This window comes from Penicillium brevicompactum, assembly GCF_028827555.1.
Source record: "Penicillium brevicompactum strain IBT 35665 chromosome Unknown utg000001l_segment0_segment1, whole genome shotgun sequence".
NCBI classification, from domain to species: Eukaryota; Fungi; Ascomycota; class Eurotiomycetes; order Eurotiales; family Aspergillaceae; genus Penicillium; species Penicillium brevicompactum.
In genome coordinates this window covers 762,920-790,552 of record NW_026623204.1, presented here as the reverse complement: position 1 = coordinate 790,552, position 27,633 = coordinate 762,920, and the positions used below count along the sequence as shown (strand labels likewise).

General features: G+C 50.0%; 12 protein-coding genes across 12 annotated transcripts; 6 read left to right on the top strand and 6 right to left on the bottom strand.

The window, feature by feature from the left end:
• Positions 1–484: 484 nt before the first annotated feature.
• N7506_002748 (ATP-dependent 6-phosphofructokinase) lies at positions 485–2,951 on the top strand (the record flags this gene model as incomplete). The annotated part of the gene is made up of 4 exons (XM_056952043.1): positions 485–1,225; positions 1,289–1,750; positions 1,799–2,383; positions 2,433–2,951. The coding sequence occupies 4 exons, from the start codon at positions 485–487 to the stop codon at positions 2,949–2,951; spliced, it is 2,307 nt and encodes a 768-aa protein (XP_056815194.1).
• A 683-nt stretch (positions 2,952–3,634) lies between these two features.
• isn1 (IMP 5'-nucleotidase ISN1) lies at positions 3,635–5,187 on the bottom strand (the record flags this gene model as incomplete). The annotated part of the gene is made up of 7 exons (XM_056952042.1): positions 3,635–3,724; positions 3,780–4,714; positions 4,762–4,909; positions 4,956–4,970; positions 5,028–5,048; positions 5,095–5,105; positions 5,163–5,187. The coding sequence occupies 7 exons, from the start codon at positions 5,185–5,187 to the stop codon at positions 3,635–3,637; spliced, it is 1,245 nt and encodes a 414-aa protein (XP_056815193.1).
• A 472-nt stretch (positions 5,188–5,659) lies between these two features.
• On the top strand, positions 5,660–6,322 carry N7506_002746 (uncharacterized protein; the record flags this gene model as incomplete). Its single annotated transcript, XM_056952041.1, has 1 exon — positions 5,660–6,322. The coding sequence occupies one exon, from the start codon at positions 5,660–5,662 to the stop codon at positions 6,320–6,322; it is 663 nt and encodes a 220-aa protein (XP_056815192.1).
• Positions 6,323–6,528: 206 nt separating this feature from the next.
• Positions 6,529–7,730, bottom strand: N7506_002745 (uncharacterized protein; the record flags this gene model as incomplete). The annotated part of the gene is made up of 2 exons (XM_056952040.1): positions 6,529–7,630; positions 7,687–7,730. 2 exons carry the CDS (start codon positions 7,728–7,730, stop codon positions 6,529–6,531), a joined length of 1,146 nt encoding a protein of 381 aa, XP_056815191.1.
• Positions 7,731–8,117: 387 nt separating this feature from the next.
• Positions 8,118–8,399, bottom strand: N7506_002744 (uncharacterized protein; the record flags this gene model as incomplete). The annotated part of the gene is made up of 1 exon (XM_056952039.1): positions 8,118–8,399. One exon carries the CDS (start codon positions 8,397–8,399, stop codon positions 8,118–8,120), a length of 282 nt encoding a protein of 93 aa, XP_056815190.1.
• A 1,559-nt stretch (positions 8,400–9,958) lies between these two features.
• N7506_002743 (putative MFS transporter) lies at positions 9,959–11,704 on the bottom strand (the record flags this gene model as incomplete). The annotated part of the gene is made up of 4 exons (XM_056952038.1): positions 9,959–10,377; positions 10,442–11,073; positions 11,138–11,378; positions 11,452–11,704. The coding sequence occupies 4 exons, from the start codon at positions 11,702–11,704 to the stop codon at positions 9,959–9,961; spliced, it is 1,545 nt and encodes a 514-aa protein (XP_056815189.1).
• A 1,213-nt stretch (positions 11,705–12,917) lies between these two features.
• N7506_002742 (Zn(II)2Cys6 transcription factor) lies at positions 12,918–15,246 on the top strand (the record flags this gene model as incomplete). The annotated part of the gene is made up of 6 exons (XM_056952037.1): positions 12,918–13,012; positions 13,067–13,800; positions 13,875–14,028; positions 14,079–14,377; positions 14,428–14,654; positions 14,701–15,246. 6 exons carry the CDS (start codon positions 12,918–12,920, stop codon positions 15,244–15,246), a joined length of 2,055 nt encoding a protein of 684 aa, XP_056815188.1.
• An 857-nt stretch (positions 15,247–16,103) lies between these two features.
• N7506_002741 (putative ABC multidrug transporter) lies at positions 16,104–20,958 on the top strand (the record flags this gene model as incomplete). The annotated part of the gene is made up of 14 exons (XM_056952036.1): positions 16,104–16,307; positions 16,370–16,414; positions 16,472–16,634; positions 16,697–17,535; positions 17,612–17,671; positions 17,735–18,134; positions 18,189–19,082; positions 19,139–19,314; positions 19,363–19,456; positions 19,522–19,829; positions 19,881–20,087; positions 20,149–20,308; positions 20,368–20,807; positions 20,860–20,958. The coding sequence occupies 14 exons, from the start codon at positions 16,104–16,106 to the stop codon at positions 20,956–20,958; spliced, it is 4,089 nt and encodes a 1,362-aa protein (XP_056815187.1).
• Positions 20,959–21,719: 761 nt separating this feature from the next.
• N7506_002740 (uncharacterized protein) lies at positions 21,720–22,725 on the top strand (the record flags this gene model as incomplete). The annotated part of the gene is made up of 4 exons (XM_056952035.1): positions 21,720–21,888; positions 21,952–22,046; positions 22,100–22,160; positions 22,250–22,725. 4 exons carry the CDS (start codon positions 21,720–21,722, stop codon positions 22,723–22,725), a joined length of 801 nt encoding a protein of 266 aa, XP_056815186.1.
• A 543-nt stretch (positions 22,726–23,268) lies between these two features.
• N7506_002739 (NPP1 family protein) lies at positions 23,269–24,171 on the top strand (the record flags this gene model as incomplete). The annotated part of the gene is made up of 4 exons (XM_056952034.1): positions 23,269–23,495; positions 23,555–23,619; positions 23,682–24,008; positions 24,071–24,171. 4 exons carry the CDS (start codon positions 23,269–23,271, stop codon positions 24,169–24,171), a joined length of 720 nt encoding a protein of 239 aa, XP_056815185.1.
• Positions 24,172–24,347: 176 nt separating this feature from the next.
• N7506_002738 (sugar porter family MFS transporter) lies at positions 24,348–26,221 on the bottom strand (the record flags this gene model as incomplete). The annotated part of the gene is made up of 7 exons (XM_056952033.1): positions 24,348–24,601; positions 24,681–24,780; positions 24,836–25,148; positions 25,195–25,570; positions 25,633–25,750; positions 25,803–26,066; positions 26,132–26,221. 7 exons carry the CDS (start codon positions 26,219–26,221, stop codon positions 24,348–24,350), a joined length of 1,515 nt encoding a protein of 504 aa, XP_056815184.1.
• Positions 26,222–26,905: 684 nt separating this feature from the next.
• On the bottom strand, positions 26,906–27,106 carry N7506_002737 (GNAT family N-acetyltransferase; the record flags this gene model as incomplete). Its single annotated transcript, XM_056952032.1, has 1 exon — positions 26,906–27,106. One exon carries the CDS (start codon positions 27,104–27,106, stop codon positions 26,906–26,908), a length of 201 nt encoding a protein of 66 aa, XP_056815183.1.
• Between the last annotated feature and the right edge of the window lie 527 nt (positions 27,107–27,633).

The window sequence follows — 27,633 nt, the reverse complement described above, 5'->3', positions numbered from 1 at the left end:
TAAACAGAACAAACAAGACAAACAAAGAGCAAACCCCAAACATATTGACGTCACTACTCACCGCCCTCTCCCAAACTTTAAAAAAAAAGACGAGAGACTTGCATCTTGCAGCCAAATCGTAAGGGAACGCAGGTACCATGGGGTGTTTATCACCACGTCAGGCCACTCAGGTCTGACCTCGGAAGAATTTCCCTACATATAAATTGAGTGTAGATCCTGTATTCCCCGATTTCCCCTCAACGTTGGTGTTTCAAGACCGGTTAGCTCTCCAAGGTGCTGTGACGCAAAGCATCCACCTTCTGCCCAATTTCTCTCACCGGATTGGGTTGACCCCTCCACATCCCACCCATTCATAATTGTAGCTTTACAACGCCCTTATCGGCTTTTTTTCCCTCCCCTCCTTCTTCTCCCCCTTCAGTTTGTATTTGTCTTTTACATCTTTCTTGATACCTTCTCCGGGTCGATACTCTGAATTGATCCCGACATGGAGCCCATCAAGATTCCCACCCAACCGGCCAAGAGACGCCGCATCGGTGTACTCACCTCCGGTGGAGATGCCCCCGGTATGAACGGTGCGGTGCGTGCCGTTGTTCGAATGGCCATTCACTGCGACTGTGAAGCCTATGCCATCTTCGAAGGATACGAGGGTCTGGTCAAGGGCGGAAACCTTATCCGCCAGCTGCACTGGGAGGATGTCCGTGGCTGGTTGTCCCGCGGCGGTACCCTGATCGGTTCTGCCCGCAGTATGGGATTCCGTGAGCGTGTTGGCCGTATGCAGGCAGCAAAGAACATGGTCCTGCGCGGAATTGACGCTTTAGTCGTTTGTGGTGGTGACGGCAGTCTGACCGGTGCCGATGTCTTCCGCGCCGAGTGGCCAGGTTTGTTAGCCGACCTCATTGCCTCCGGCGAACTGTCTGCAGAGCAGGTGGAGCCCTACAAGGTGTTGAACATTGTGGGCCTTGTGGGCTCAATTGACAATGACATGTCTGGAACGGATGCTACCATCGGATGCTATTCGTCCCTCACCCGAATCTGTGATGCCGTCGATGACGTTTTCGATACTGCATTCTCTCACCAACGTGGCTTCGTCATCGAGGTTATGGGTCGACACTGTGGATGGCTGGCCCTGATGTCTGCCATCAGTACCGGTGCTGACTGGCTTTTCCTTCCCGAGATGCCCCCCAAGGAAGGATGGGAGGATGACATGTGCTCTGTGATCACCAAGGTTAGTGTTCCGTTTCATATATCCACTTATCGTTTTGACTGACAACTCCTTCCCTTCGTGCAGAACCGAACCGAACGCGGCAAGCGCCGTACCATCGTCATCGTCGCTGAAGGAGCTCAGGATCGTCAATTGAATAAGGTTTCGAGCTCGAAGATCAAGGACATTCTCACCGACCGCTTGGGCTTGGATACTCGTGTCACCATTTTGGGACATACCCAACGAGGTGGCGCGGCATGTGCCTACGACCGCTGGTTATCCACGTTGCAGGGTGTCGAAGCTGTCCGCGCTGTGTTGGAGATGTCACCCAAGTCCCCTTCGCCTGTCATCACCATCCGCGAAAACAAGATCATGCGCACCCCATTAATGGAAGCTGTTCAGGCCACCAAGGATGTGACTGCCAAGATTGACAACAAGGAGTTTGATACCGCTATGGATATGCGCGATGCTGAATTCAAGGAATACTACAACGCCTACCTGAACACTGCGATTCCTGAACACCCCAAGATGACTCTTCCCGAGGGAAAGGTAATTATTCGACCTCTGATTTTGTTGCAGAATGCTGACCCTTCACAGAGAATGCGCATCGCCATCATCCACGTTGGTGCCCCGGCCGGTGGCATGAACCAGGCCACTCGTGCCGCCGTCGCATACTCCCTCACCCGTGGTCACACTCCACTGGCTATCCACAACGGGTTCCCTGGATTGACTCGCCACCACGACGACAAGCCAGTCAGCTCGGTCCGCGAGGTTACTTGGCTGGAAGCCGACAGCTGGGTCAACGAGGGTGGCTCTGACATCGGAACCAACCGTACCCTCCCATCGGCCGATATGGAGAACACTGCCAAGTGCTTTGAGCTCTACAAGTTTGACGCGTTGTTTGTTGTCGGTGGTTTCGAGGCATTCACAGCTGTCAGCGAGCTGCGCCAGGCACGCGCCAAGTACGATGCGTTCAAGATCCCTCTTGTCGTGCTCCCAGCTACAATCTCCAACAACGTTCCTGGAACCGAATACTCTCTGGGTAGCGACACCTGTCTGAACACCCTCATTGACTTCTGTGACGCTATTCGCCAGTCCGCTTCTTCCTCTCGTCGCCGAGTCTTTGTGATCGAGACCCAGGGTGGAAAGTCCGGCTATATCGCAACTACCGCTGGTCTGGCGGTCGGCGCTGTAGCAGTGTACATTCCCGAAGAGGGGGGTTGATATCAAGATGCTTTCGCGCGACATCGACTTCCTGCGTGACAACTTCATTCGCGACAAGGGAGCCAACCGCGCTGGTAAGATCATTCTACGTAACGAATGTGCCTCCAACACCTATACCACCCAGTTCATTGCCGATATCTTCAAGGAAGAAGCCAAGGGTCGATTTGAGTCTCGTGCTGCCGTCCCTGGACACTTCCAGCAAGGTGGAAAGCCCTCGCCCATGGATCGTGTGCGTGCTTTGCGTATGGCTATTAGGTGCATGGAGCACATTGAAGGATATGCTGGTAAGAGTCGTGACACCATTGCTGCAGACCCCATGTCATCTGCGGTGATCGGTGTCAAGGGCTCTCAGGTGCTCTTCTCGCCTATGGGTGGCGACACTGGACTGGAAGAGACCGAGACTGATTGGGCCCGCCGTCGCCCCAAGTCCGAGTTTTGGCTCGAGCTCCAGGACGTTGTCAATGTCCTGTCCGGCCGATCCCACGCCAACACCAAGGGGACCTGGTCTTGCTACGAGAGTACGTGAACTGACGCCAACCCTGGTTTTTCCCTCTCCCCTCTAGCGTTTGCATCCTTGGATCCCGGCTCTGCTCCATGCAGTTTTCTGGATACACCCCTCCCTTTTCTGATCACTGGCGCTACTCTCCATTACGAATGTTAACGAGTTTCCTTGTTCCCTCACTTCCAGATCCTGCGACTGTTCGATCCGTCCCCTCGGTTCCCAGCTCTCCTTGAAAGGGCTTCCACCTGGAAGAATCTAACCTCTTTCCAAGCACCCATGAAACTCACGCCAACAAAATACCCAGGATACCCCCCGAAAGATAATTCTGGCTGACATACCATCCGCTAACCTGGTATCTGGCAACGTGGAGGAGGATAACGCTGGATGTCCATTACGCTTTGTACGATGCTACGCGACAAATCCCCCCCGGACTGACTTTGGTCTGGAATAAACTTATGTCTTGGAGTTTGGGTGAATTGATCATTCATTTGCTGCCTTTCTCATCACCCCGATGAAGACTTCACACCGGTGACATGTCTTGCAAATAGAATAGCCCAAATCAAAGTTCCTTGAGTGCATTGAGGTAAATCGCTAAACTGGATGGGGTGCAGTAGACAGGTCCTTGGGGGCTCCTCCAGGGTCTGCATGCTAACAAAGTATCATGAGATGCAAATTTCAAGTCTGACGAGTGAACAAGCTCTGTAAGGTTAAGGGTGTACCGTTTCCTCCAACTCATCGAGTAATTCGACAGTTTCGGCGGGGCTTGCAATCCAGGCAGTGGTGGATGCCAGTCGAGCCTTAAGACGGGTTAGCTCCATTCAATCAGTTGTAGTCCACGGTAACACTACTTACCTTGAAGTCGTTGGCGCCAGCCGACAGGAATTGATCACCGACGTGGAGCGTCTTGGAGGGATCAATCCCCCCAAAGTAGCGCTGACAGGCGCGCACACCCCATGACTTGTCACCGATATCAACAAATACATCGTTGCCACCGTTGAAAGCACAAAATGGTAGACGCGACCCAACGGCCGAGCGTTGCACCGTGTTCTGCACGACGAGCACTGTTTCTTCCAATTGCTCACGATTAATCCGCACACCATTGACTGGGTAGACACCAACTGCCCTGTCCTTGCGTAGAACTGCGGCCGGCAAGTTCAGATTCGCGGCACAAGCGCGCAACGCCGATTCGGCCAGATCGAGTAGTTCGGTGATGTCTCCCTCGCTCCACGCCTGCATCTCATCCAGAAGCCACTCGTCGCGTGGCACATAGGACAAGCGGGCCTTGGAGGCGGGGTCGAAGCGGAACAGGAAATTGCTCTCACCACCCATGACAATTAACCCTTGTTTCTGATCTGCCGTAAGAACAGGGGAGGTGTGAATCGCGTCCAGCAGGCCCTGCAGCCGCTCATAATATTTCGGCGCGTCGGTGTACCCGGCCGCCGTCACGATACCGATCTTCCGATCCTGTTGCAGGAGTCGCAAGATCCGGGGGATGACAGGATTGTCTGGCATGAGACAAGCACCGTCGTCGTAAAGAGTTACATCACCATCGAATGTGACCAATTCCACATCGCTAGAGCGTACCAGACCCAGGACCTGAGCGGAATTCAGAATGAGTCGGATGTCGTTGAATGAGGGGGCGACAAATCGTCGCCGGCTGATGAACCGCTGGCGGTCTTGATACTTGAATGCATCCTCCAAGTACAGTGGAGTAAAAAAGGCACCCACGGTGGGTACTAGGAGATTCAACTTGGATTTACCAGGGGCATTGCGTTCATGGTGACGGACTTGACATTATTAGCGCCTGCCGTGATATAATATCTACTTCACTTACTATGATCAAGCATCAAATTTTCCACATCTCTCATGATCTCAGCATATCGGAGGTGGGTGTCGGCGGCGACGGCTTTGAGACCTTCACCATGTTCCTCGCAAATGGCGGTGGGCTGGGAATGAAGCACAAAGGGGACGGCGAGCAAGCCCTTCAGGGGGTTAGAACGATTGAAACCTTGACTATCAGCAACATACTTTGATCCATTCAATCTAGACTTGTCAGTATGACTCTTATTTCCCAGAGGAGGGTAGTTAGATTGGGCTTACAAGTTGATCCCGGCGATGGGTCTACTGCGGAATTAGCGAGGGGTAAGCAGAAGACGGATGATACTACCTTGAGGGCGTCTAGAAGGGAAGAGAAGGATTAGTATTGGCTGGAGATATGGACAGCAAAACCCTCACATTCAACTCTGTAGCGTGTCGTCATGTTGGTGTCGAAGGTGAAATGCGGTCGCACCCCGGTGAGTCACGGTGGCTTTTCAGGGCTGTGCTGCGATACGCTGCCTGAGGTCACATTACACCTCCAGCGCTTTTGCTCTATAATCGACTCTCTACTTAGCTTGGAATCTATTCGAACTAATCTGTTTTTGGTCTTTATGATGCTTATATTTTATTCATCTCGTATTGTTTCCAAGGCTGTGACTCGTGAGACCTAACTCCGTAGAAAACTCCGCCCAGGCAACACTGCCACATCAACCTCTACTGTAATGTGACAGCCTTGCAAGCGAAATCAGATGAAAGGTTCTAGATGTCTAGGTGGAAGTATAAGAATGCAAGGCTGCCTTGGGATTTTGGAATTCCAAGGCTACAAGGTTGTTCAAACTTCACTTTCCCCCCCCCATCACAGCTCTAAAGTGGAAAGCCTCAGCAAGCTATACTACAGAAACTGAAAGCATATCATGTTCACCTCAATGGAATATGAATCGCATGCTCCGCCCGCATATTCTCCCTCCGACCTGTTCATTCCAGCCGAGGAAAAAAGCGAAGTGATTCTTCCACAACAGAGCGAGCCCGGTCTGGCCGTTGCCTCTGCTCTCAGCCGTGGCCTCCAGGTGCCATCTCGTTCAACTGCATGCACATCTGGCTTCGATTACCCCGATGAATTGGCCAAATGTGGAGTATCAAAAGACCAATGGGCCCGGTTCACTCATCTGATCTGCCAAGAAGCCAAGCTTTCCCGCCAACAGTGGACAACAGTGATTGGGAAAGGTCTGGGCACATTGGGTGTGGGTGGGTTGATGATTGGGATCCTCGGTGCAATTCCGGCGGCTTTCGTTCTACGTCTCTCAAAACGACGTCAAGAGCAGCGAAATCTCATCGCTGCAATGGCCGGCGTCGAGGGTGACCATCTCGCCCGTCACATTTCCCATTGGAATGAGACGTTCTTCCAACCCCGAGGCATTTTGATCCGAGTCGACTTGCCAGACGAGTATTTGAGCGACCTTGAACATATGGAAATCAGCAAAAAGGGCACATCATCAAAAAGCACCCAGAAAGACCGGGCCAAAGCTTCGCAGAAAGCGCGGATTGTGATCATTCCTCTGAAAGACTCAATGTTATAATAAAAACCAACATGAAGGAAATGCTGAGCGGGCTCAAAAAGGGCCACCTTGGATATCAAATAGGTATGCATGTATAGATAATGAAATTTTATTAACTCAAGACTTGCATTCATCATGTGATCATCATAAACTAGATACGTTCTCTCTCTTATGACCAGCGAAGGGAAAGATATCTGGGAATCAAAAGCAAACAGCCCGATCGGGGCTCAAACCCGACCCGAAGGATCTCGACCCTCAATCTCTCGGCCCTCAACGTGCTCAGCAGTGCCGTGAGACTGCACAGCCATCTCCATCTTCTCGTTGACGAATTGATCACGAGCATCGGCATCATCATTTCCATGCAGACCAATCTTGTACCACGGGAGGGCAAACAGGCGATCCATGCTCTCCAGCGAGCGGCCAGCGGTTTCTGGGATACTGAACCAAACCCAGATGCCGCCAAGAACGGTGATGGCGGCGAAACACCAGAATGTACCCTTGGGGTCGATTCCACCTTGGGCGACGGGGAGGAGCATGTTGGGCACAGCACGTGCGTTGCCATATTGGTTGGCAAAGTGAAGAGTCATGGCCATGGAGGTGCACAGGGCACGGATACGGAGAGGGAAGAGCTCTGCAGTCAGGAGATACTGCATGGAATTCCAGCCCAAAGCCCATCCAAAGCCAGAGACGTAGATCATTGCGATCGCACCTTCGCTAGCTCCCTTCTTGCTAGCAGGAAGAACGAAGCCGTCGACAACACCCATGTCAGGAACGGCGGTCAGGAAGCCAGCAATGTAAACCATGGCGATACCTTGAAGCGTGATACCGAGCAAGAGGGCGCGCTTGCGTCCAATAACATCCACCAGGAACAGCGCACAGATGATGGCGGCGACCAACTTGATGATACCAAAGACAGCAGTGACAAGCAAACTTTCATTCTTTCCGGTGACTCCAAGCAGCTCAAACAAATCTGGAGCGTAGACAGTGATACTGCCAGCACCAGACCATTGCGAGAGAAGCTGGGCCATGAATGTGAGGTAAACGCGGTAGAGGTTGGATGGAACCATAAAGGTCTCCTTGATCACTCCCATGGGACCAGACCCCAAGGTAGCCTCCATCTCAGCTTCATGTGTGGTTTGGATCAAGCTGATCTCGCGCGAAACGTATTCATCGTCGGCAGGGAGGCCGCGGATCTTGGACAGGTTGCTGATTGCCTGATCGAGCTTGCCGCGTTTGACCAGATAACGAGGAGATTCGTGTTGCAGGAAGGAAAGGATAAAGATCAAGCCTGCGAAGATAATGTGGAGACTGGTTGGAACGAGCTTTATGCTGTTAGCGATGAAGGATTGAGGTGATTGAGGTGGATGAGGTGACTCGATACGTACCCATCGGTTGTGAGTGGCATCACCGAGGTTGAGTTCACAGCCATAGTTGGCGAAATATGCGAGCACAATACCGAGATAAACAAAGCCAGTAAAGACGCAAGTACAAAGACCACGAATGGATGCGGGAGCCTGAGATTCTTAGCATTTTGGTGTTGGTCACAGCAAGGACAAACTCACGATTTCAGCAAGATATACTGGGGCTACGACGACGGTTTGACCAACACCGAGACCGGCAATGAAGCGACCGGCATAGACGGCAGAAAGGCTGCCACCGTTACCCATGAAAATGGCAATTCCGATGATCCAAAGAATACAAAGCTGACGAGTGGCCCAGAGACGACCAATGCGATCGCAGACCAAGAAGGCACTGAGGAAGTAAAGCGAGTCAGCGATGAGCAAGACTCGAAGCTGGGGATATACGGATCGAGTACTTACAAAAGAGCACCTCCAACCGATCCAATCTGGACCATGGCAGTGACATTTCCCTTGATGTTGGTTTGTTCCACATCGCTGTATGATTCGTAGTTGATGTATTTCTGGAAGTCCTTGGAATTGAATGCGCCTGAGATGAGACCCTCATCGACACCACGGGCAGCGCCCATGAGGCCGAAGGAGATGACTGCAAACCATAGTCGCCAATTGAAGACCTCTTTGGGCTCGCCCAGGTCTTTCAGACGGAAGATGTTGACTGGCTTCTTGGCTCCACCTGCCATCTTGAATACTCAAAGATTACCCGAGGTGCGCGAAGAACAAGATAAATGACTTGTAGGGGTTCAAGACCAACGCGTACAGTAAGAGTATGAGGGTAGTAAAGGGACAGAGGAGGTCTTTATAGCCATGGGATTCCTAGCTCACCGGTCACGCGGGGTAAAAAAAAGAAAAGAAGGGGAAAATAATAATAATTCTTAGAGTCTGGGGGAATCGGAGAGTTCCAAGCGGGCCAAATCATCTCTCTTTCCGGAGAAAGTGAATCTCAACCCCAGAAATTCCCCGTTCCCAGCAGTGGGCCGAGCATCGGTGATACATCGGGTGGAGCATCCAAGGCCTGGGGAACAGCGCCAAGAGAGCTTGGGTCCCGAGTCCACACGGTATCTTTCTCTCATTTGATGGCCGCGCCGTGTGCTCTCGGCCTAGGGACTCCTGATTCTGACCGGGACATGAATTGGACATGAATTGGTCATGAGCAGGAAGTACTCCGGACTAGGGGAGACCTGCAGCCTTACTGCACTGTGGGTTCACTCCGTTTGATCCCGGGCTTTCTCTCGACACACACCGATCAGACCTGAAGCTCCCGGTATTTCACGGCCAAGATCATTTGGCTAGGCCTGATGAAAATGTGCGATGACCGGTGACAATGAAGTTCGGAAGTCGTCCGAAAGTCAAAAAAAGAAAGGTGGCAGATGGTGGTTTACAGCCGTGGAGTGTGGGTTGATCCACCAAGCAAACGCCTCTTGCGGGGCAAAAAAGCTGGAGTTGATTCCTGACAGATGTGAGGTCGTTGATTGGCTCCCAAGCGAGGCTTACCCGTGTGTCTCTGGGTGTTTTTGGGTATCTCTTACTGTCTTGGAACTGTCTGGTTGGCTAAAGCTGGAAGGGGAAGATACACCGGCCGCTTGGCGTGGGGTGCGCTTTGACGGGCGGATCGCCCCCGTCTCTTCTCTTCTCGTTGGCTTTCGGACTGATCCTTTCAACGCGGAGAACACCGTGCCGAGAATTCCAAGCTCTCAAGCCTTATGCCAATTTCCGGGCCATGGTTGTTATTAAACTCTGTCAACTTCCGATCTCAGGAATTCTGACACCCTCAACGCAACACTACTTGGTCCGTACATCGGCAGCTACTGGCAGCGACTGACCTCTGGGGAGCCGATCATCCACGTGGTCCTTGCATCGCACATCACAGGTGAAACGAGACATTTGGGGGTATCCCGGTTCAGAGCCTCTAGCTTGCATGCGGGGGAGATGTACGGAGTAGCTGGTATATACAGTCTGAACTTCATAACAGATATTTATTTTTTTGCGCTCCCGAGCTGACCCAAGTGTAAGTCCAGTGGGAATGAGTGGGAATGGATGTTTTAGTTCCAACCTTGGAAGTACGGAGCACCTATCGTAGGAAACTTCTACATGGTCGGTTTTCGCCCGAGAACCGGAGAATGAAATGGACAGGGATCAATTCAATATTCGAGACCGAGTTTAGCTTGCGCCGGTGCGGAGATATTGATTTATAAACATTTAACTACCGAATAGAGGTGATTGGCCGGGTGTGACAGCACGACTAGGGACGCCAGCGGAACCCAGGATTGCGCCAGTCCAAATCCTGAATCTGCTGCTGGGAAAGTCCTGCCAAGGCGTTGGGAACGTCAACCCGCTCTCGTCGGCGGTTGTCCCAAGAAATATACGCCCACAGGCCCATCCCGAGAAGGAGGATAGTGGTTGAAGTCGCCAAGTTGAGCCCATTCCCAATGTGGTAGTTCGGAGCGTCGAAGGGTAAAAAGGACCAGGTGCTGATGAGCCCACCAATGTTTCCGAACATCACCGTGGTTCCAATAGCCGAAGATCTAGCGGTGTCGGAGATCACATTCGCCGATGCATGTGCAGTACACAGTGCACCAAAAGCGAAGGCCCCACTAGCGATGATAAAGGTGGCCCCATATCGTACCATACTGTTCTCGCTCGCGAGGAACATGATATAGCCTATGTCACCCCCATCATTAGCACATCATACCAAACAGCGTTGACGGAAAATCTCGAGGCTTACCGGTCATCATCAATGGCGGGCTGACAACAAAGAAAATCAAACGATGATCAAAGCGCCAACTGAGGTAAGGGAACAGAAGCGTGAAGAAAGCCCCAACCACATATGGGGGGACAGTGTGTAGCTGTTGCGAGATCACACTGGCATCGGGATAAATAGTCTTGACGATGGTAGGCGCAAAGAAACCCAGACCTTGCACAGTGACATTGTTCAACAGGAACACAAATGCGGTCGTGAGAGTGACTGGACTGAAAATACCACGCAGAGTTTTGGCCATGTCCAGCTTGTCAAGGACCTCGGTAGTGCCCACACGCTCAGATTTGACCCTGGCAATAGCTAGGTCTTTCTCCGCCTGCGAGAGCCACCTTGCAGTCTCAGGTCGGTCGGTCAACGTGAAAAATGCGACCAGACCAATGCCAATGGTGACAATGCCCTCGATAGCAAAAATCATGCGCCAGGTACGGAGAGATCCAAAATGGTCAAGCTTCAGGATACCTGATGCTAGCAGCCCTCCAAACGCTCCGGCGAGAGGAGCCATGACAATGTACAGTGATAAACGGAAGGCAAGCTCACTTCGGCGATACCAGCGCGAGAGATAATATGCGATTCCAGGTAGCAGTCCTGCTTCAAACATGCTGCCGATGGTCAGTAATGTTGACTCATTCAAAATGCGTGCTCCCAGGTGTACTCGGTACGTACCCCAACAAAAAGCGAACACCAGACACACTGTGGATATCTTTCACAAAAGCTGTGGCGACCGAGCAAATGCCAAATCCTAGTGTGATTCCCGGAAGCCACCAACCGGGACCGACCCATTTGCACATGAGATTACTGGGAATCTCAAAGATAATGTAGGAGATAAAGAAGATGGAGAGCACTGCATTATAATCATAACCAACCAGTCCCAGATCTTTGTCAAAACCTGCAAGCTTGGCATTTCCTATTTCAGATTAACAGTCAGTGGGCGATCAAGCGGGCATCGTGGTGTGCGATCCATGCGCCGATAAACGAACCTATATTGGCGCGATCGATGAAGCAAAACAAATACATCACAGCAACGGTTGGGACGATGTAGAGGTCAATCTTGAGTCGCAATTTAGACTCGGCTGCCTTGTCGAACTCAACCAGGGGTTGACCATAATCATCTGTTGCGAGATGGCCTCTTTCCGCTGCATCGCGGGCAAATTCACCACCCATATCTTCTTTGTGTTGAGAATTGACTTTCTCATCTCCGACAGGCGTCGCGCCTCTCTCGGGGTCTGTCATGTTGGAAATGGCACTGTGTGTTGTTCTCGGAGCAAAGGACTCACAAGATGCTCAATGACAAAGAGGCATTCGGGGCGCAGGATTCAGTGCTCTTATAGCTCAAGGGGTGAGAACCCGATCGGAAGAGCCGAGCGCAGAAGTCCGGGGTTGCGGGGGAAAGCCACACACGGATTCAGAGCTGGATTCGGCTGTTAGGGCGACCGCGACTAATTGTAATCTGCCGCTGCCAAGCAAGGGGTGTATCGCTCAGTGTTGAACTTGAAAATCTAGGATACCTTGGCATTTGAGATTGACAATGCAGGCGACCTAATCATCCTTTAGAGCGTTACTAGCAGGGTCCAATCATAGTCACTCTCGCTTGATATGGAGTACTGGCATCGGATAGTATCCAGACAACCAACCAGTGCTGACGCGAATACTGCGACAAGGGGCGGAAGCGAATTTGCAAGGTTATCTCGAGGTTAAATCGGCCGGACCAGTAATATCCAGGGGAGATGAGTCAATGACCAGCAGACAGTTGTGGGACTTCCCCACAATGGGGCCGACAGTGAGATTTCCCCAGATTGTGATTATCTTCAACCCCGGACTGGCTCCTCTGATCGTATTCATGGAGAATACTCAGCCATGGCAAACCCTAGAAATGCCGAAGTCTGCTTCCGAGGCCCATTTGGGACCTTCTGTCAGCCACAGACCAAACACTTCAGGCTCTCCGAAAGAATGCCAAGTTTTCCAAGAGCCAGGCTTGGCAGGTGGCACAGAGAAAACGCCTGAGCTGTTCCATACCGTCCTTTGCCGTATATGGAACAGCCGAGGCGGATCGGAAGTGTCATCGGAAGGGTGGCGAGGATTCCGATGACTAGACCATTGCTCTACTCCGTACTCCGTATCTAACTGTAAGTTCCTTCGAGATAAAAGCGACTGCAGTTGTAAAGTGATACTCCCGAGGTCATTGTATGCGGATGTTGGTGCGAAAAGGGCCATCGATGCCATACTGGGTCTCTTCGCCGTGGGAAGGCTTTTTAGACACTCCCAATAAAGCCTGTCTGATGACCAAACAGACACCTTAGAATGCAGGCATCAAAATCATGACAAAGCATATAATGCCTCAGGCAGCAATAATCACGTGAAACAGCACGTGACGCGGATATATCCAGCTGAAACGCTCGGATTAAACGGATAAAGTGCAAGGCTTGAAGAGCCTGAGGGTATATCGATGTCCGAAGCGTCAGAAACCCAACCGGGTTGGCGAATTCCTCGCGCATGTCAAGAATGCCGCAAGCGTAAGATTAAATGCAGCGGTTTAAACCCGTGAGTGTGTGTCGTCTACCTTCGCGTAACGCGTGCTGATCTACTTTGTAAAAGATGCACGACGTGCCAATCGCGCAACACACCATGTATATACAGAGACTATATTCGCCATCGGCGAAAAAAGACAGAGTATGAGAAAGGTAGCTCGCCAAGTCCAGCTCGTCGGGATTCCCCTAGTGGACCACCTTCGACATCGCGCACCTCCTCGGTGATGAATGATTTCCCCAACAGTGTTTCTGCCACGCACATGACATCACCATCATGTCAGATGCAGTTGTACTATGGTCCCTCATCGCACTTTTCTTTGATGCAGCACATTTACCGGGATCTCATCTCAAACCCGGCGGCACCGCCTGTACCCTCGGGTGGTGTCGAGGAAGCTGGAGCTGGCTTGGACCTATTCAGCTTTCGTCGCATCTTTTTCGGCACACCCGACTCACTCGACAGCAACAAACCTAATGGGACCGGGGATATGTCTATGATGTTCCTTCCATATGATTTGGCAAAGCTCTTCATGTCGCGATATCTCTCGGGTCTCTACCATATGCTGCCACATCGTCCCAAGGCGTACTATGAGCAATGTCTGGATCGGCTTTACACCCCATCTGCCGCGTCGAGCTTGGACACTTTCACTCAAGCCATCATTTTGCTTGCCATGGCTTGCGCCGCAATCGGGACCGATCATTTCGCATGGGGTGACGTGCTCTTTGAACGGGTCAAGGCTTCCATGGCTATGTTCGATGATGTGGTTAACCTCCAGCTTGTTCAGATTTCGCTTCTCATGATAAGTCTCCCTTCGGATGTTCTGCTACATGATTACTGATTCTGCTTGCTCAATACGGTAACTACCAAAATGAACAAGGTCGGCCCAACTCCGCATTTTTACATCTAGGCTCTGCCTCGCGCAAAGCGCTTTCGTCGGGATTACACAAGAATGTACCCCATGGTGCGGAGAAAACACCTGAAAGTATCGAGGAGCGACGAGTGACCTTTTGGTCCCTCTATATCTATGAAACGTAAGCACACGCGCACCATCTTTTGACAAAATCACTGACAAAACAACCAGATGGTTCTGTTTCCATGTCGGTCGCCCAAGTTCACTGTCGCTTAAGGATGTCGCAATTGAGCACGCGCAAGACCCGTTCATTCGACTATTGGTCGAGCTTTGCAAAACCATCACTCGCTCGACCAAAGAGATATATGGCCAACGACATGAATCTTTGCTACACATGTGGAAGGTAGCCAAATCGATTACTCATGATCTACGCGGACACGAAAAGCTATTAAAACAATCACTCGGCTTTGGGCTGGATGCTGAAATCCAAGATGGACATCTTGGCGTTCAACAGGCCATCTTCACCACTTGTAAGTGGACTTCCCATGGCGCAAAACCTCCAACCTCTGACCGTTCAAAGTATATAACCATACATTTCTACTCACCTTCCGACCATTTCTCATATTCCGAGGCCATTGGCGACGGAACCGAACAGTTCCACCCAACAGCAATAACGGCGCCGTCAATGCAAATCACTCCGGAGAGACCCCACTTTGGCTGAACGAGGCTTGCAACCATTCCACAACGGCTGCAAAAAAGACCTTGCAGCATCTTTGTGAGGCGTCCAGAGCGAATGACTTGGTTAGGGTAAATAACATCCACAATTCTCTCGCGAATCATACTAACGATACAGCAATTACGGTATCATGGATATTTCCTCGGCAGCTCCGCATTTACACTCATCTACGAGTTTTTGCATGACCCAAGCCTAGCCCCTGCTTATCTGCCCTGGGTCTATGCATCTTTACAAACATTGTCCACCATGCGAGCTGGTGACCCAATCGCGAGCTCGATTTCAGCTATTCAGACTGTGTTACGCAGGATGAATCCATCATATGAATGGTCACCCTATACAGCTCCAAGCGGAAATCATACTCGACATTCAGAGACAACCATCGGGCGGCAAGTTCATGCCCTCGATACTATCCAGAGACCGCTACCCCATGGCCTTGCCTTGTCCAACAACCCATCGATGGGAATCCAGCCTGGCCTGCCAAGCTCTCCCTGGCACCTGCCGCAGGTCGGAGCACTGGAAGTACCAGATACTGGAGGCTCGGTGGGCTCTGCCGAAGACTTACTTGATTTCACACAGTCTGACATGGGCTGGGACTTTGACTTTTCAACGATGGACCTTGAAGCATTCCTATCAGTCTACCCATCGAATAATGATATTTTCTAGTCGCTTTTCGATTTTGCTACAGCAATGAAAGCCCACGGTCGTTTGTCACATAACCTTTTAATTGCACCATTTGAAACTATCACATTCGGTGTTTCCCGATTTTACTGTTTGTGCGGAAGCAATGGAAACACTGTGTCCAGCCTCACCAAGAACATGCCGGAGAATGTCTTTTTGAGTTGGATTTTGTTTTGAATCGGTGCAAAACAAATACCTCTTCAACCTCCACTATCAAGGTTTGGAAAATCGACGGAGATAAGCACGCCAGGCCGAGTCCGGCAATCCGGTCCATACTGCATGTTCGGACCCATCTGGGTATGGCCACAGATATTGGACTTCAGGGGGGATTTTGACAGGCTATAGGCTATTGGGGTGGATACTTTGGACTCGGAGATACAGCAACTAGACCGCGATCTTGGTGGGCCTGTGACTAGCTTGCGCCTTACACAAGCACACACGAAATTAGCATTGGACAGGTCCACTTCATCCGTGAAAATCAAATGTTGTATATCCGGACTGTGGGTCTTATCGAAATACTGGCGAATGAACAGGCTACTTGCGGCTAGAGGGTCCTGCGTTTATCCGAAATTATAATTCCGTGAATTCACCGGGACCATTTTGCTGACACAGAGGTATAGAACGAACATTCGGCAGAATCCACTCGCTCTGCTCATATTTCCACTGCGGCTTTAACATGCAAGATTGACGAATCGCGCCCCACTTCCGGGATTTCGGATATAAACCCACTATGATTCCAAAGCTCCAATATAAGAGCTTTCCTGCCCCCGGAGCTATGATGTATCTTCGATTGTGCTCGAACCAAAGTCAACGTGCGCCATTCGATTCATTCAAACGGCATCATGGAGACACCATCCTCAGGCACAGTCACCCCAGTCGATCTGGAAGGGGGAGAGGGTCAGATAAGGAAAAGACTGACTGTCACCTTCCGTGGTTTGAACGTTCGGGTTACAGCACCGGATGCAGCGTTGGGTGATACTTTATGGTCTAAGATGGATCCACGACAGATTGGAGGATTATTCAAGCACGGTGGCAGCCCCAAAAGGGTGGGTGTTCCATCGAGTCGTCATTTCACGATACATATATCGTTTTCTAACACACTTCGCAGACGATCCTCAAGGATGTCGCAGGCCAGGTCAAGCCAGGCGAAATGGTGAGATCAAAGATAGCTGCTTAAATTCTGGAAAGTACCAATGGCTAATGATTTTAGCTTCTTGTGCTGGGACGACCGGGATCCGGATGTACCTCTCTTCTCCGAGTTCTCTCCAATGATCGCGATAGTTTTGATGAAGTCACCGGCGAGACTCGGTTTGCAAGTATGAATCATCAGGAAGCCAAACAATATCGTCAGCAGATCATGTTCAACAATGAAGGTATACTATAGTGTCTCGGGTACGTTCTTTCAGGAGCTTCGATCTAACGGCCATATCTTTAGATGACCTGCACTTCCCAACTCTTACCGTCAACCGAACGATGAAGTTTGCTCTCCGAAACAAAGTCCCTGCTGAGCGCCCGGGGAATCTCAACAACCCCAAGGAGTATGTCTTGAATAAGCGTGATGATATTCTTGACTCTTTAGGCATCGGGCACACTAAGAAGAACATGGTTGGAAATGAGTTCATTCGAGGAGTGTCGGGAGGAGAGCGAAAGCGTGTATCCCTTGCCGAGGTCCTGGCTGGTCAGAGCCCCGTCCAGATGTGGGACAACCCAACACGAGGATTGGACTCCAAGTCTGCCCTTGCATTCGCTAAAATGCTCCGATCCGAAGCCGACCGAAATGACAAAACAATTATCACTACTACCTACCAAGCAGGAAACGGTATCTACGATCAGTTTGACAAGGTTCTTGTATTGGCTGAAGGCCGTGTCACCTATTACGGTCCAAGATGGATGGCAAGGGGATACTTCGAAGATCTTGGATTCACCTGCCCCAAGGGTGCTAACATCGCCGATTTCCTGACCTCAGTCACTGTGCTTACCGAGCGTGTTGTGCGAGTCGGATGGGAAGAAAAGGTGCCGAACACTCCGGAAGAATTTGAAGCTTGCTATCAGAATAGCCCCGTCTTCAAAGATCAGATGGATGCTATTGTGGAGCCTGAAAAGCTCAATTATGAGACCGAAGACCTCACACTGGCTGTTTCAAGTGACAAGAGAACGCAGCATCTACCCCGTCACAAAAGTGTCTATACGACAAAACTTTGGGACCAAGTCGGTGCTTGTATCTTGCGCCAATTTCAAATCATGTGGGGAGATAAATTCTCTCTATACGTGAAGGTGTGTTTCATATCTATATCCTCGTCAATCTGAAACCCAGATAAGAGTCACAGCAGAGTATAACTGACAACTCCAGGTCGCATCCGCAATCATACAAGCATTGGTGTGCGGATCTTTGTTCTACAACTTACCAGAGGTAAAGAGAGCACCGATCACCCTATAATATCATGAGTTCCAGCTGATAAGTCTGAAAATCAAGACTAGTGCATCGATATTTCTCCGTCCTGGTGTTTGTTTCTTTCCGGTTCTCTATTTCCTGCTGGAGTCTATGTCCGAGACCACTGGCTCCTTTATGGGCCGACCCATTCTCTCCCGCCAAAAGAGATTCGGCTTCTATCGCCCTACGGCCTTTTCCATTGCCAACGCTATCACGGATGTTCCAGTCGTTATATTTCAAGTCAGCTCCTTCTCAATCATTCTTTACTTCATGGCTGCATTGCAGATGGATGCCGGCAAATTCTTCACCTTCTGGATCATCATCATCGCCCAGACACTGAGCTTTGTCCAACTGTTCCGATCTGTTGGGGCTGTTTGTGGGACATTCGGAAACGCATCGAAAATCTCCGGGTTGCTTTCTACAGTTTTCTTTGTTTATGGAGGTAAGATCCACGATTTGGTATATGTGCAGCCAACCAAAGACTAACGGATAACAGGATATCTGATTCCGTTCGAGAAAATGCATGTGTGGTTCCGTTGGATATTCTACCTGAATCCAGGCTCCTATGCATTTGAGGCGCTCATGGCAAACGAGTTTGTCGGTCGCAAGTTCACGTGCGTCGAGCCTGATTATATCCCATACGGGCCCCAATACCCAAGCTCGGCATCCTCTCACCGAGGATGCTCGGTTCTTGGAAGTGATGAAAACGGTATCATTGACGGAGCAACATACATCAAAGAGCAGTACAGTTACTCTGCCGGTCACATCTGGAGAAGCTTTGGCATTCTGATAGGGTTCTGGATTTTCTTTATTGGCCTGACTGCCCTTGGACTTGAACTGCGCAACACGCAGACTGGTTCTTCCGTTCTACTCTACAAACGCGGAAGTGAAACAAAAAGGAAAGGGGAGGAGATCAAGAACAAGATCGCTCCACCAAAGAAGGATATGACAGAGCTATTGGGCTCAGTCAAGCAATCTACTTTCACGTGGAAAGACCTTGACTACCACGTTCCTTTCCATGGGGAGCAGAAGCAGTTGTTGAACAAGGTTTTTGGCTTTGTGCAGCCTGGAAATTTGGTCGCACTGATGGGAGCTTCTGGGGCTGGTAAAACCACACTGCTGGACGTGCTTGCTCAACGAAAGGATAGCGGCGAGATCAATGGATCTGTTTTGATCGATGGTCGCCCCGTTGGTATCAGCTTCCAACGCACGACTGGCTATTGCGAACAGATGGACGTACATCTCGAGACAGCTACGGTCAAGGAAGCCTTGGAATTTTCGGCTATTCTTCGACAGCCCTCTACCGTTTCATATGAGGAAAAGATTGAATACGTTGAGCACATTATCGATCTTCTGGAGCTGCGAGCAATAAGCGACGCGCTGATTGGCGGTAAGTACTTACATTCATGATGGTCAGAGATATGCGCAATCACTGACGCGAATTAGTCCCTGGTGCCGGCCTCAGCATTGAACAGCGCAAACGTGTTACTCTTGGCGTTGAGCTAGTGGCTAAACCAACGTTGCTTTTCTTGGATGAGCCCACTTCAGGTCTTGACGGACAGAGCGCTTTCAACATTGTTCGTTTCCTTCGCAAATTGGTTGACGGTGGCCAGGCTGTCTTGGTAAGTGACCCATATTTGGCATCAATTTCATTCATACTAACCAGCTAGTGTACAATCCATCAACCTTCCGCTGTTCTCTTTGATGCGTTCGATGGTCTTTTGCTACTAGCTAAAGGAGGCCGGATGTCCTACTTCGGAGAGAGTAAGCATTCATCGCGAAAACACATCGCTTTCAATGATTTGAGACCGCTAACATGCAAATCACAGCTGGAAAGGAGTCAAGCACTATCCTGGACTATTTCTCCCGGAATGGGGCACCTTGTCCACCGGATGTCAACCCAGCGGAGCACGTCATTGACGTTGTTCAAGGAAGCGCGACCGACAAAACAGACTGGGTCGAAATATGGAACCAGTCGGAGGAGCAGAAGCAAGCACTTTGCCAGCTCGATACACTTAACGATTCCAAAAGAGCCGAGGTTGACTACGTCGAAGATACCTCTGACTTTGCTACATCACACTGGTTTCAATTCAAGGCAGTCTCGAAGCGCCTTAGCATTCATATTTGGCGGTCACCTGTACGTTGTCCCTGAGTTTGCGCAGGGAAATTGATGCTGACACAAGACCAGGACTACATGTGGAACAAGTTCTTCCTCCATATCTTCGCCGGCCTCTTCAGTGGATTCACGTTCTGGAAGATTGGAGACGGCACTTTCTCTCTTCAGCTGAGGCTTTTTGCCATCTTCAATTTCATCTTTGTTGCGCCGGGTTGTATCAACCAAATGCAACCTTTCTTCTTGCACAGTCGTGACATATTTGAGACCAGAGAGAAAAAGGTAAGCATGATGTAAATCCTTCCGGGACACGAATAATGCTAATACCCTTTGCTTTCGTCAGTCAAAAACCTACCATTGGCTGGCTTTCATTGGAGCTCAAATTATGACGGAGATTCCATACCTCATTATCTGCGCCACGCTATACTTTGCGTGCTGGTACTTCACGACAGGTCTTCCTGTGGAGGCCAGTGTTTCCGGTCATGTCTATTTGCAGATGATTTGTGAGTTTCAAGATGAGAGAAGAGTGAGAAGAGGATATAGTCTAACCAAGCAAATGCAGTCTACGAAATGCTGTACACTTCTATTGGTCAGGCCATCGCGGCGTATGCACCCAACGAGTATTTTGCCGCTGTTATGAATCCTGTCCTCATTGGTGCTGGTCTGGTCAGTTTCTGTGGCGTGGTTGTTCCATACTCGTTGATGCAACCATTCTGGCGATACTGGATGTACTACCTGGATCCTTTCAACTACCTCGTCGGTGGGCTCTTTGGTGAGGTTGTCTGGGATGTCAAGGTTAAATGCGAAGCCTCTGAGTTCGTCAAGTTCACTGCTCCCTCGGGTCAAACCTGTGGCCAGTATATGTCCGATTTCTTGGCATCCCAAGCTGGCTACTTGCTCGACGAAAGCTCAACTGGCACATGCTCATTTTGCCAATACTCCCAAGGTGCTGATTATGCGAAGACATTCAACCTCAAAGAGAAGTATTACTCGTGGAGAGATGTGAGTTTTCCTTTCTTATTTTGACTCAACCTGCCTGCTAACTGTCAACCAGACTGGTATCACTGCTCTGTTCTGTCTTTCTACATATGGTTTGGTCATCTTGATGATGAAACTCAGAAGCAAGAAGACAAAGAGTGCACGCTCTGAATAAGTGACCTAGGAACTTGATTTCAGTTTATCAAGCTACAGCTTCCCCTCGGATGGAGTTTGTTTTCTTGGACACATGTGATGATCTTCATGCTATCCGATATTGGCCTTCGGCTTATGTATCTCGCTTCCAAGGTTTGTCTTCTTTTTTGGTGTTACATTTTGCTTCCTTTTTCCGCCAGCGAGGGCGATGTGTATCTGTCTTTTTGCATGTCGGGTCATTCAGCCCAATGGTTTGAACCTTGCGATGTTTTTGTTTGGTAGAATTATTAATATTGTACATATCATTATTTAGACTCATAGAAAACTTTTTAGCATACCACCATAGAACCTTGGAACATTCCAAAACCGATGAAATGAGTAAATACTCTGAGCACGAATGTATAAAATAAAGGTCTTTCAAGGTTCTAGACCATACGTGAGCAGCGAAGGGATTCTCAAACCACACACACAACCTTGGAAAAAAATCGTGCTTCATGAGGAGTTGCTAATAGGCTGAGGTGTGCTTAAGGCCACTGCACAGTCTTCAAAGTAAATGCGAGCTCATTCGCCAAGAAAGCATAGTGAAATTAAACTTATGCTTTTCAAACATTAAAGCCCACTACCACGGAGGATTACGTTTTCGTATTCGAACCGAGCCGTTGCTCTCCACATCACTGCGATCACATAGGGGGATCGGCATAGATCTGCCGTGGCATCCGAACACAAAAGCTCGAAACAATCCTAATTTTACGAGTACCGGTTTATCCAAAGCGACCTTTCAAAATGCGCCTTCACTATCTCCTTTGGCCTCTCGCGGCTCACGCAGTGAACATTGTGTCGTCGAATGATGATGGCTGGGCGGAAGTTAATATCCGCGCTTTGTTCGAGTCATTGGGAGACGCAGGTCATTCCGTTGTCGTGTCTGCGCCCGCTGAGAATCAAAGTGGCACGGGTATGTTATGCGCTTATGTATCTTAACTTGGGTTGGATCTGACATACGTGACGAAATCCACAGGCTCAAAACAAGAGACGCCGACCACTTTGACCGAGCCTTGCGAATTTGACAGCTGCCCATCTGGCAGCCCAGCAGTGGGATATAATGCGTCAGAGGTTAGTCGCTTAGTATATTATCTACATGATCACCATTTAACAGTCAGCAAAAGCCCCGTCTTGGCTATGTCAACAGCTACCCTGCAACATCCATGAAGTATGGAATTGAATCGCGTGCCCCGGAGTTCTTTGATGGCCCCCTGACTTGGCTATCGCGGGTCCCAATGTCGGTAATAACATCGGGCTCGCGGTCTACTTCTCAGGCACTGCCGGAGCCGCTACCTACGCCGCTCACACGGCGGGAATCCCCGGGATTGCCTTCTCTGGAGCGACCGGATCTCAAACCTCGTGGAACGCCTCCCGGCCTCATTACAGCGATGTTTATGCCGAACTGGCAACCAACTTGACCAACCAGGTGGTCGCTGCTGGAAAACCGTACTTGCCCGATGATATTTGGCTGAATGTCAACTTCGGTAAAGTATCGGACTCTGAATGCACTGATCCAGAGGATTTCTCCTTCGTCTTGTCCCGCATCCATGTCGCAGTTCCCCTCATCACTCCGGATGATGTGACCACGTGTGGCAGCTCCAGGCTCCCAAGCGAGATCGAAGTCTCCCTAGCCTCTGGGTGCCACGCGAGTGTCTCGGTCGGACTGGCGGGCTCGAAGAATGACGCGAATGCCACTATGCAGGGGGTTGTTTTGAAGAAGTTGGGTGATTTCCTGACCTGTCTGCCCTAATTGGTGCATGATACTGGTCAAGCTCGAGGACTTTGTAGATCAGGTACCTGAACAATCACACGTGTGACACTCTTGGTCCTTGTAGCGTTGCATCCATCCATCTAAAGTCGAGTGGCGCATGCAGGCTAGCCCGGTAGTATCTATATCCTGATTATCTGTTTAATTAAGGGAGCGGACCATGTCCCAGATTAGTGAGTTGAGGGGATTAATGTCATCGAGGAGTGTGCCTTTCATAGACCATCCGCACCCTAAGCTCTCGAAGGATTAAGCGAAATCAACAATGTGATAATAATAGCGAATCAATGGGTCTGCCGATCCCACGAGGAAACCAATCTGCTCAATTGCAATGTGGAACGATCATCTCCGACTTTACTCCATCGGGACTGCAGACCGTTTCCACCAAACCGTTCCCACCAAGCTAAACTTCTTCTAGAAAGCGGATGCCGAACGGAGGGGGAGCGTCTGTGCCGATCGATGGTGAAGAGTATTAATACACCCGAATGGTCAATGTTCAGGAGTGTATCATAGCCTTCTCATTCCGTCATGATTCCTCAAATTCTCATTGGGCTGGCTGCTCTGGCGGTGCTGCCCGCGTCGGCGAATCCTGCTATCTCCCGCCGAGGGACTGTCGCTTCTGATGAGATTGTCGGGCTCTCGCAAACAGTGCCGAGCGGTGCTACCGGCGATCTGTATCTGGCGTACCAGCCCGATCTATACGTGGTGAATGGCTGTGTGCCCTTCCCAGGAGTGGACGCGGATGGCAATACCAAGTAAGTCCAAAATCCCCTCCATCCGAATAGCAACAGAATTGTCAAACTGATCTCCCCAGCGCCGGTCTTAATCCAACTGGAGACTCATCTGGTGATTGTAGCAGCAGCACAGGACAGATCTATGGTGAGACCTCAAAAAGAAATCGAAAGATGAGATTGTTCCATGCTGATTCGCACGACTTCCAGTGAGAAGCGGCACCTCGGGCGATTACTACGCTTTGATGTATTCGTGGTACTTCCCTAAGGATGAACCTTCAACTGGCATCGGACATCGTCACGATTGGGAGGGTGTGATTGTCTGGCTCTCTGACTCCTCCAGCACAGCTGCCTCGAACGTGGTGGCAGTCTGTCCCTCAGCACACGGTGGCTGGGACTGCAGCACAGATGGATTTACTCTTGACGGCACTGTGCCTCTGATCAAGTACGAATCCATATGGCCAATTGATCACTCCTGTGGTCTCACAACAACCGTGGGTGGAACCCAACCACTAGTTGCCTGGGAATCATTGTCCAGTATGTTGAGCCCGCAAAGAACCCACAACCCGTTGAACGAGTGAACTAACCACGATTTGTAGGCGTCGTCCAAGATGCCTTGGATACCACTGATTTTGGAAGCGCGAATGTACCTTTCAATGAAAACAACTGGGCATCCAATCTTGCGAAGGCAACATTCTGAGACAACAAATGAAGATCTCGTCAACCCACATCACGCTTGATAGTAGCATTTTGAGCTTGGTTTACTTGAAGGAACAAATGTAATTGCTTCTAACCCATTTTATTCCACCACCACTTAGCATAGGAAAACCATAATGTATGGACAAGCCGAGACTTTGTCGTCATCTGTAGCAGTATTCAACTGGCCACAACATTTTCGATTGTTTCTGTGTGCTGTTTGCTTTCCAGCTCAGTCTCTTGGGCGTGTTGGTGAGGGACAACTGGTCGGCCCCTTGAAGAAAAGACGCCCCCAGTGAAACCGCCTTTGGCGAAGATCAAATTGATGTCTTCGAGCTCAAGTCCTTTCGTCTCTGGATAGAAGAAAAACACAATTGGAATCCACAGGAAGTTGAGAACAGCGAAGATGACAAAAACGCGCCAATTGATGTTCTCTGGGCATTGAAAGTAAGCGACAATACACCGACGGTAGCTAGAGTAGGCAGCATTGAAAGAATGGGAAAGAGAACTCACGGATGGCGATCGGGGTAAGTTTCACTACTGCGAACACAGACAACCAATTAAAGGCGGAAGCAATCGCTGCGCTCTTGGACCTTAGAGAGGTTGTACTGATCTAACTTATATGTTAGCACACAATCATCAGCCGACAAAATTCAGAAACATCTTACCTCGGATGGATAAAACCAAGGGACAGGTAGCCACCCAAGACCATAAAAGATTTGAAACAGGAAGATAAATGCAGTGGCGCCATATGCATCCTGTACTTTGTTGAATGAGAGGAGTATAGCGACCATCATAAAGCAGAACGAAAGCCCAGCCGCAGACACAATGAGTAGCACGCGTCGTCCAAACTTGTCCATCATTAGGAGAGGAAGAGCAGAGCCGACAAGGTATGCAAGTGATGTGCACCCAGATAAGATTATTGACATGTTTCTGGACATGTGAAGTGCATCTGTATAGACAGTGGGGGCATAGTAGTTGCTGTATTTATTAGTAAAACCCTGAGAAAGAATGGGTGACCACCAACATCATGTTTGAACCGGTAAATTGCTGCATGATTTCGATGAATATGATTAAGAGCAATCGTCGCCAATTTTGCAATTTACCGTGGGAGAAGAAATCCCGCCAGCCCACTTGATCACCTTGTATATCCTCATGGACTGCCTTTTCAATATCGGCCAGCGCCTGTATCACGGTAGGATCGTCAATTGAAAGGTCATTGATTGCGGCAATAACATCACGGGCTTCCTCGTATCGATCATTCTTCGTGAGCCATCTGGGTGTTTCGGGGAGTCCGATGACCTGTAGCACTAGGCAGACCGCAAAAACGGCCTGGAATGCAAGAGGGAAGCGCCATTGCAATGACGAGTCGGTAAAAATGGTTCCGTAATCAAGCCAGTAGGCTAGAAAAGCAAAGCAAAGTCTGGTCAGAAAGGAGCAACGAATGATAGACCAGATACTGTACCAATGCAGAGTCCAAGAATTGTCATGGTTCCTTGCAGAGTCAGAAGAGTTCCACGAATTTCCGAGGGAGCAACCTCGCTCTGATAAACAGGGGCAGTGCTGCTGTTCATTCCATCCCCCTTGGAAAATGTCAATAGAGTAACAAAAAGAGAGTTTGTGGGCTTGACAAACCACCCCAGTAACAATCCGACCAACAATCAGCTGTGCAACTGTGGTGGAAGAAGCCAAAATAATGGTGCCCAAAATCATGATGATCCCACCCCCCATGAGCATCCATCGTCGTCCGAATTTTTCCCCAATACAAAAGACTAAAATGGAGCCAATGATACAGCCGATGTCATAAAGGGCTACGATGTCGCCTTGTAATGCAGCATCTGGGTTGTTGAAGTCACGACCGAATCGATTATCTGCCCCTACTAAGCCCGACATGACGCCCTTGTGGCAGGGAACAGGTTTCAGTGTTTTGTTTTGCATTGAGACTCATGTCATGGTTGACTCACTTGATCATAGCCAAGCAGCAGAAATGCTTGACAGGAGGCTGCCGTGACTGCGGATATGAGAGACCTTCCTCTGAAACTATGCCGAAACATCTTGGAGTTTAGTGAGATTTCCAAACTGTGTTTTCTCCTCAACAGATGCACTTTGCAGGAGTCGATAGGTGATTTCCCTGGAAGGTTGTGAAAGCACACAGACCGGCAGGCTGCAGCAGTTCTTAGCCTTGGTCATTTCTTAACAACGACGCGTGATCGACAGGCATGATGCTGGATCTGCCTTCCCCGTAATCAGGATTGGCCAATCAATTCAGATAATTTGCAAACGGAAATCGGGGGTTCGGGGTTGAAGACTGCGAGTAAGAGCATGAGACCACAGTAGCCATAGGTCGAGCTCCGACTCGGGTCCATCGGGCGGGCCGATGAGAAACCAGATATGGCCCCGTTCCTGTTGCATTTGCAGTTCGAATGGTCCGTGACAGGGTGGCAAACACGGGAACCCCCGCACTCGGGCCAGGTGGCGCCGAAGGGTGGACCCGATCGTAGAGCGCTGGATGGGACTAAAGACCGAGAAATTTGAGAGTATCACGCAGAAAATGGAATCACTGCCGAGTTGGCGAACGAAGCAGATAACTCTAAAAAGTGAGATTGAAGCAGAGAAACAAGGACTGAGGGTCTAGATTTCCGGTGCGGGTTTTGAGTTCCCATCTCGTAACAGACAATGTCGATATTCAGTTGATTTGGTGTGGATATTTTCCGAATGCTCATGACAGCCATATATACTCAGTTCAGCATCATGCCCAGTGAATGCGGTGCGGTCTCCACGAAACCGTTCTTCTCGTACAACCGACGTCCCGGTCCATCGGCGAGCAGTGAGATATAAGGTGTTCCGTCCTCCGGCGCCTCCTGCTTGATCTTTTGGAGTAGCGCCTTCACAATAGCGTCACCGAGCCCTCGTTTTTGATGTTCAGGATGTACAGCCATGTCGGCTATGTGAAAGTACCTTTGTTGAGGCTTAGTGGAATCACATAAAAGTAAAGTGGAAATCGTTACCAGCCACCGTCTCCTATGATCCGGCCCATTCCAACTGGGCGCGGATCATCCTTGAATGTGATGTAGCACCCGTACCAACTGCCTGTAGCCACTGCAGCAGCTTGAGATGGGGTCTTGGGCGATAAGCCTGAGATGGAACGAAGTCCAAGGTAATCTGGAACTGATGGGTATCCCTCTAGAAGAATATAACCCCCGGGGAGATCTACCCTGGGAGATGCCATCTCAACACAATACAAACAGAAGGGGAGGAAGTGGAAAGCCCGCGAATAACCCCAAATTCCTTGGCACGCTAGCCCAACTTGGTTAGTAGGTCGGTTTCCGACGCGTTTCATTTTGATGTTTTACGCGTGCCTCCAGGACACATTCGACACTTCTCTCGGTGATTTCATTACCTAGGTATGCCTAACTCAATGTGATATATCCTAACGCTCAATTAAAATAACTACACAAGTAACTAG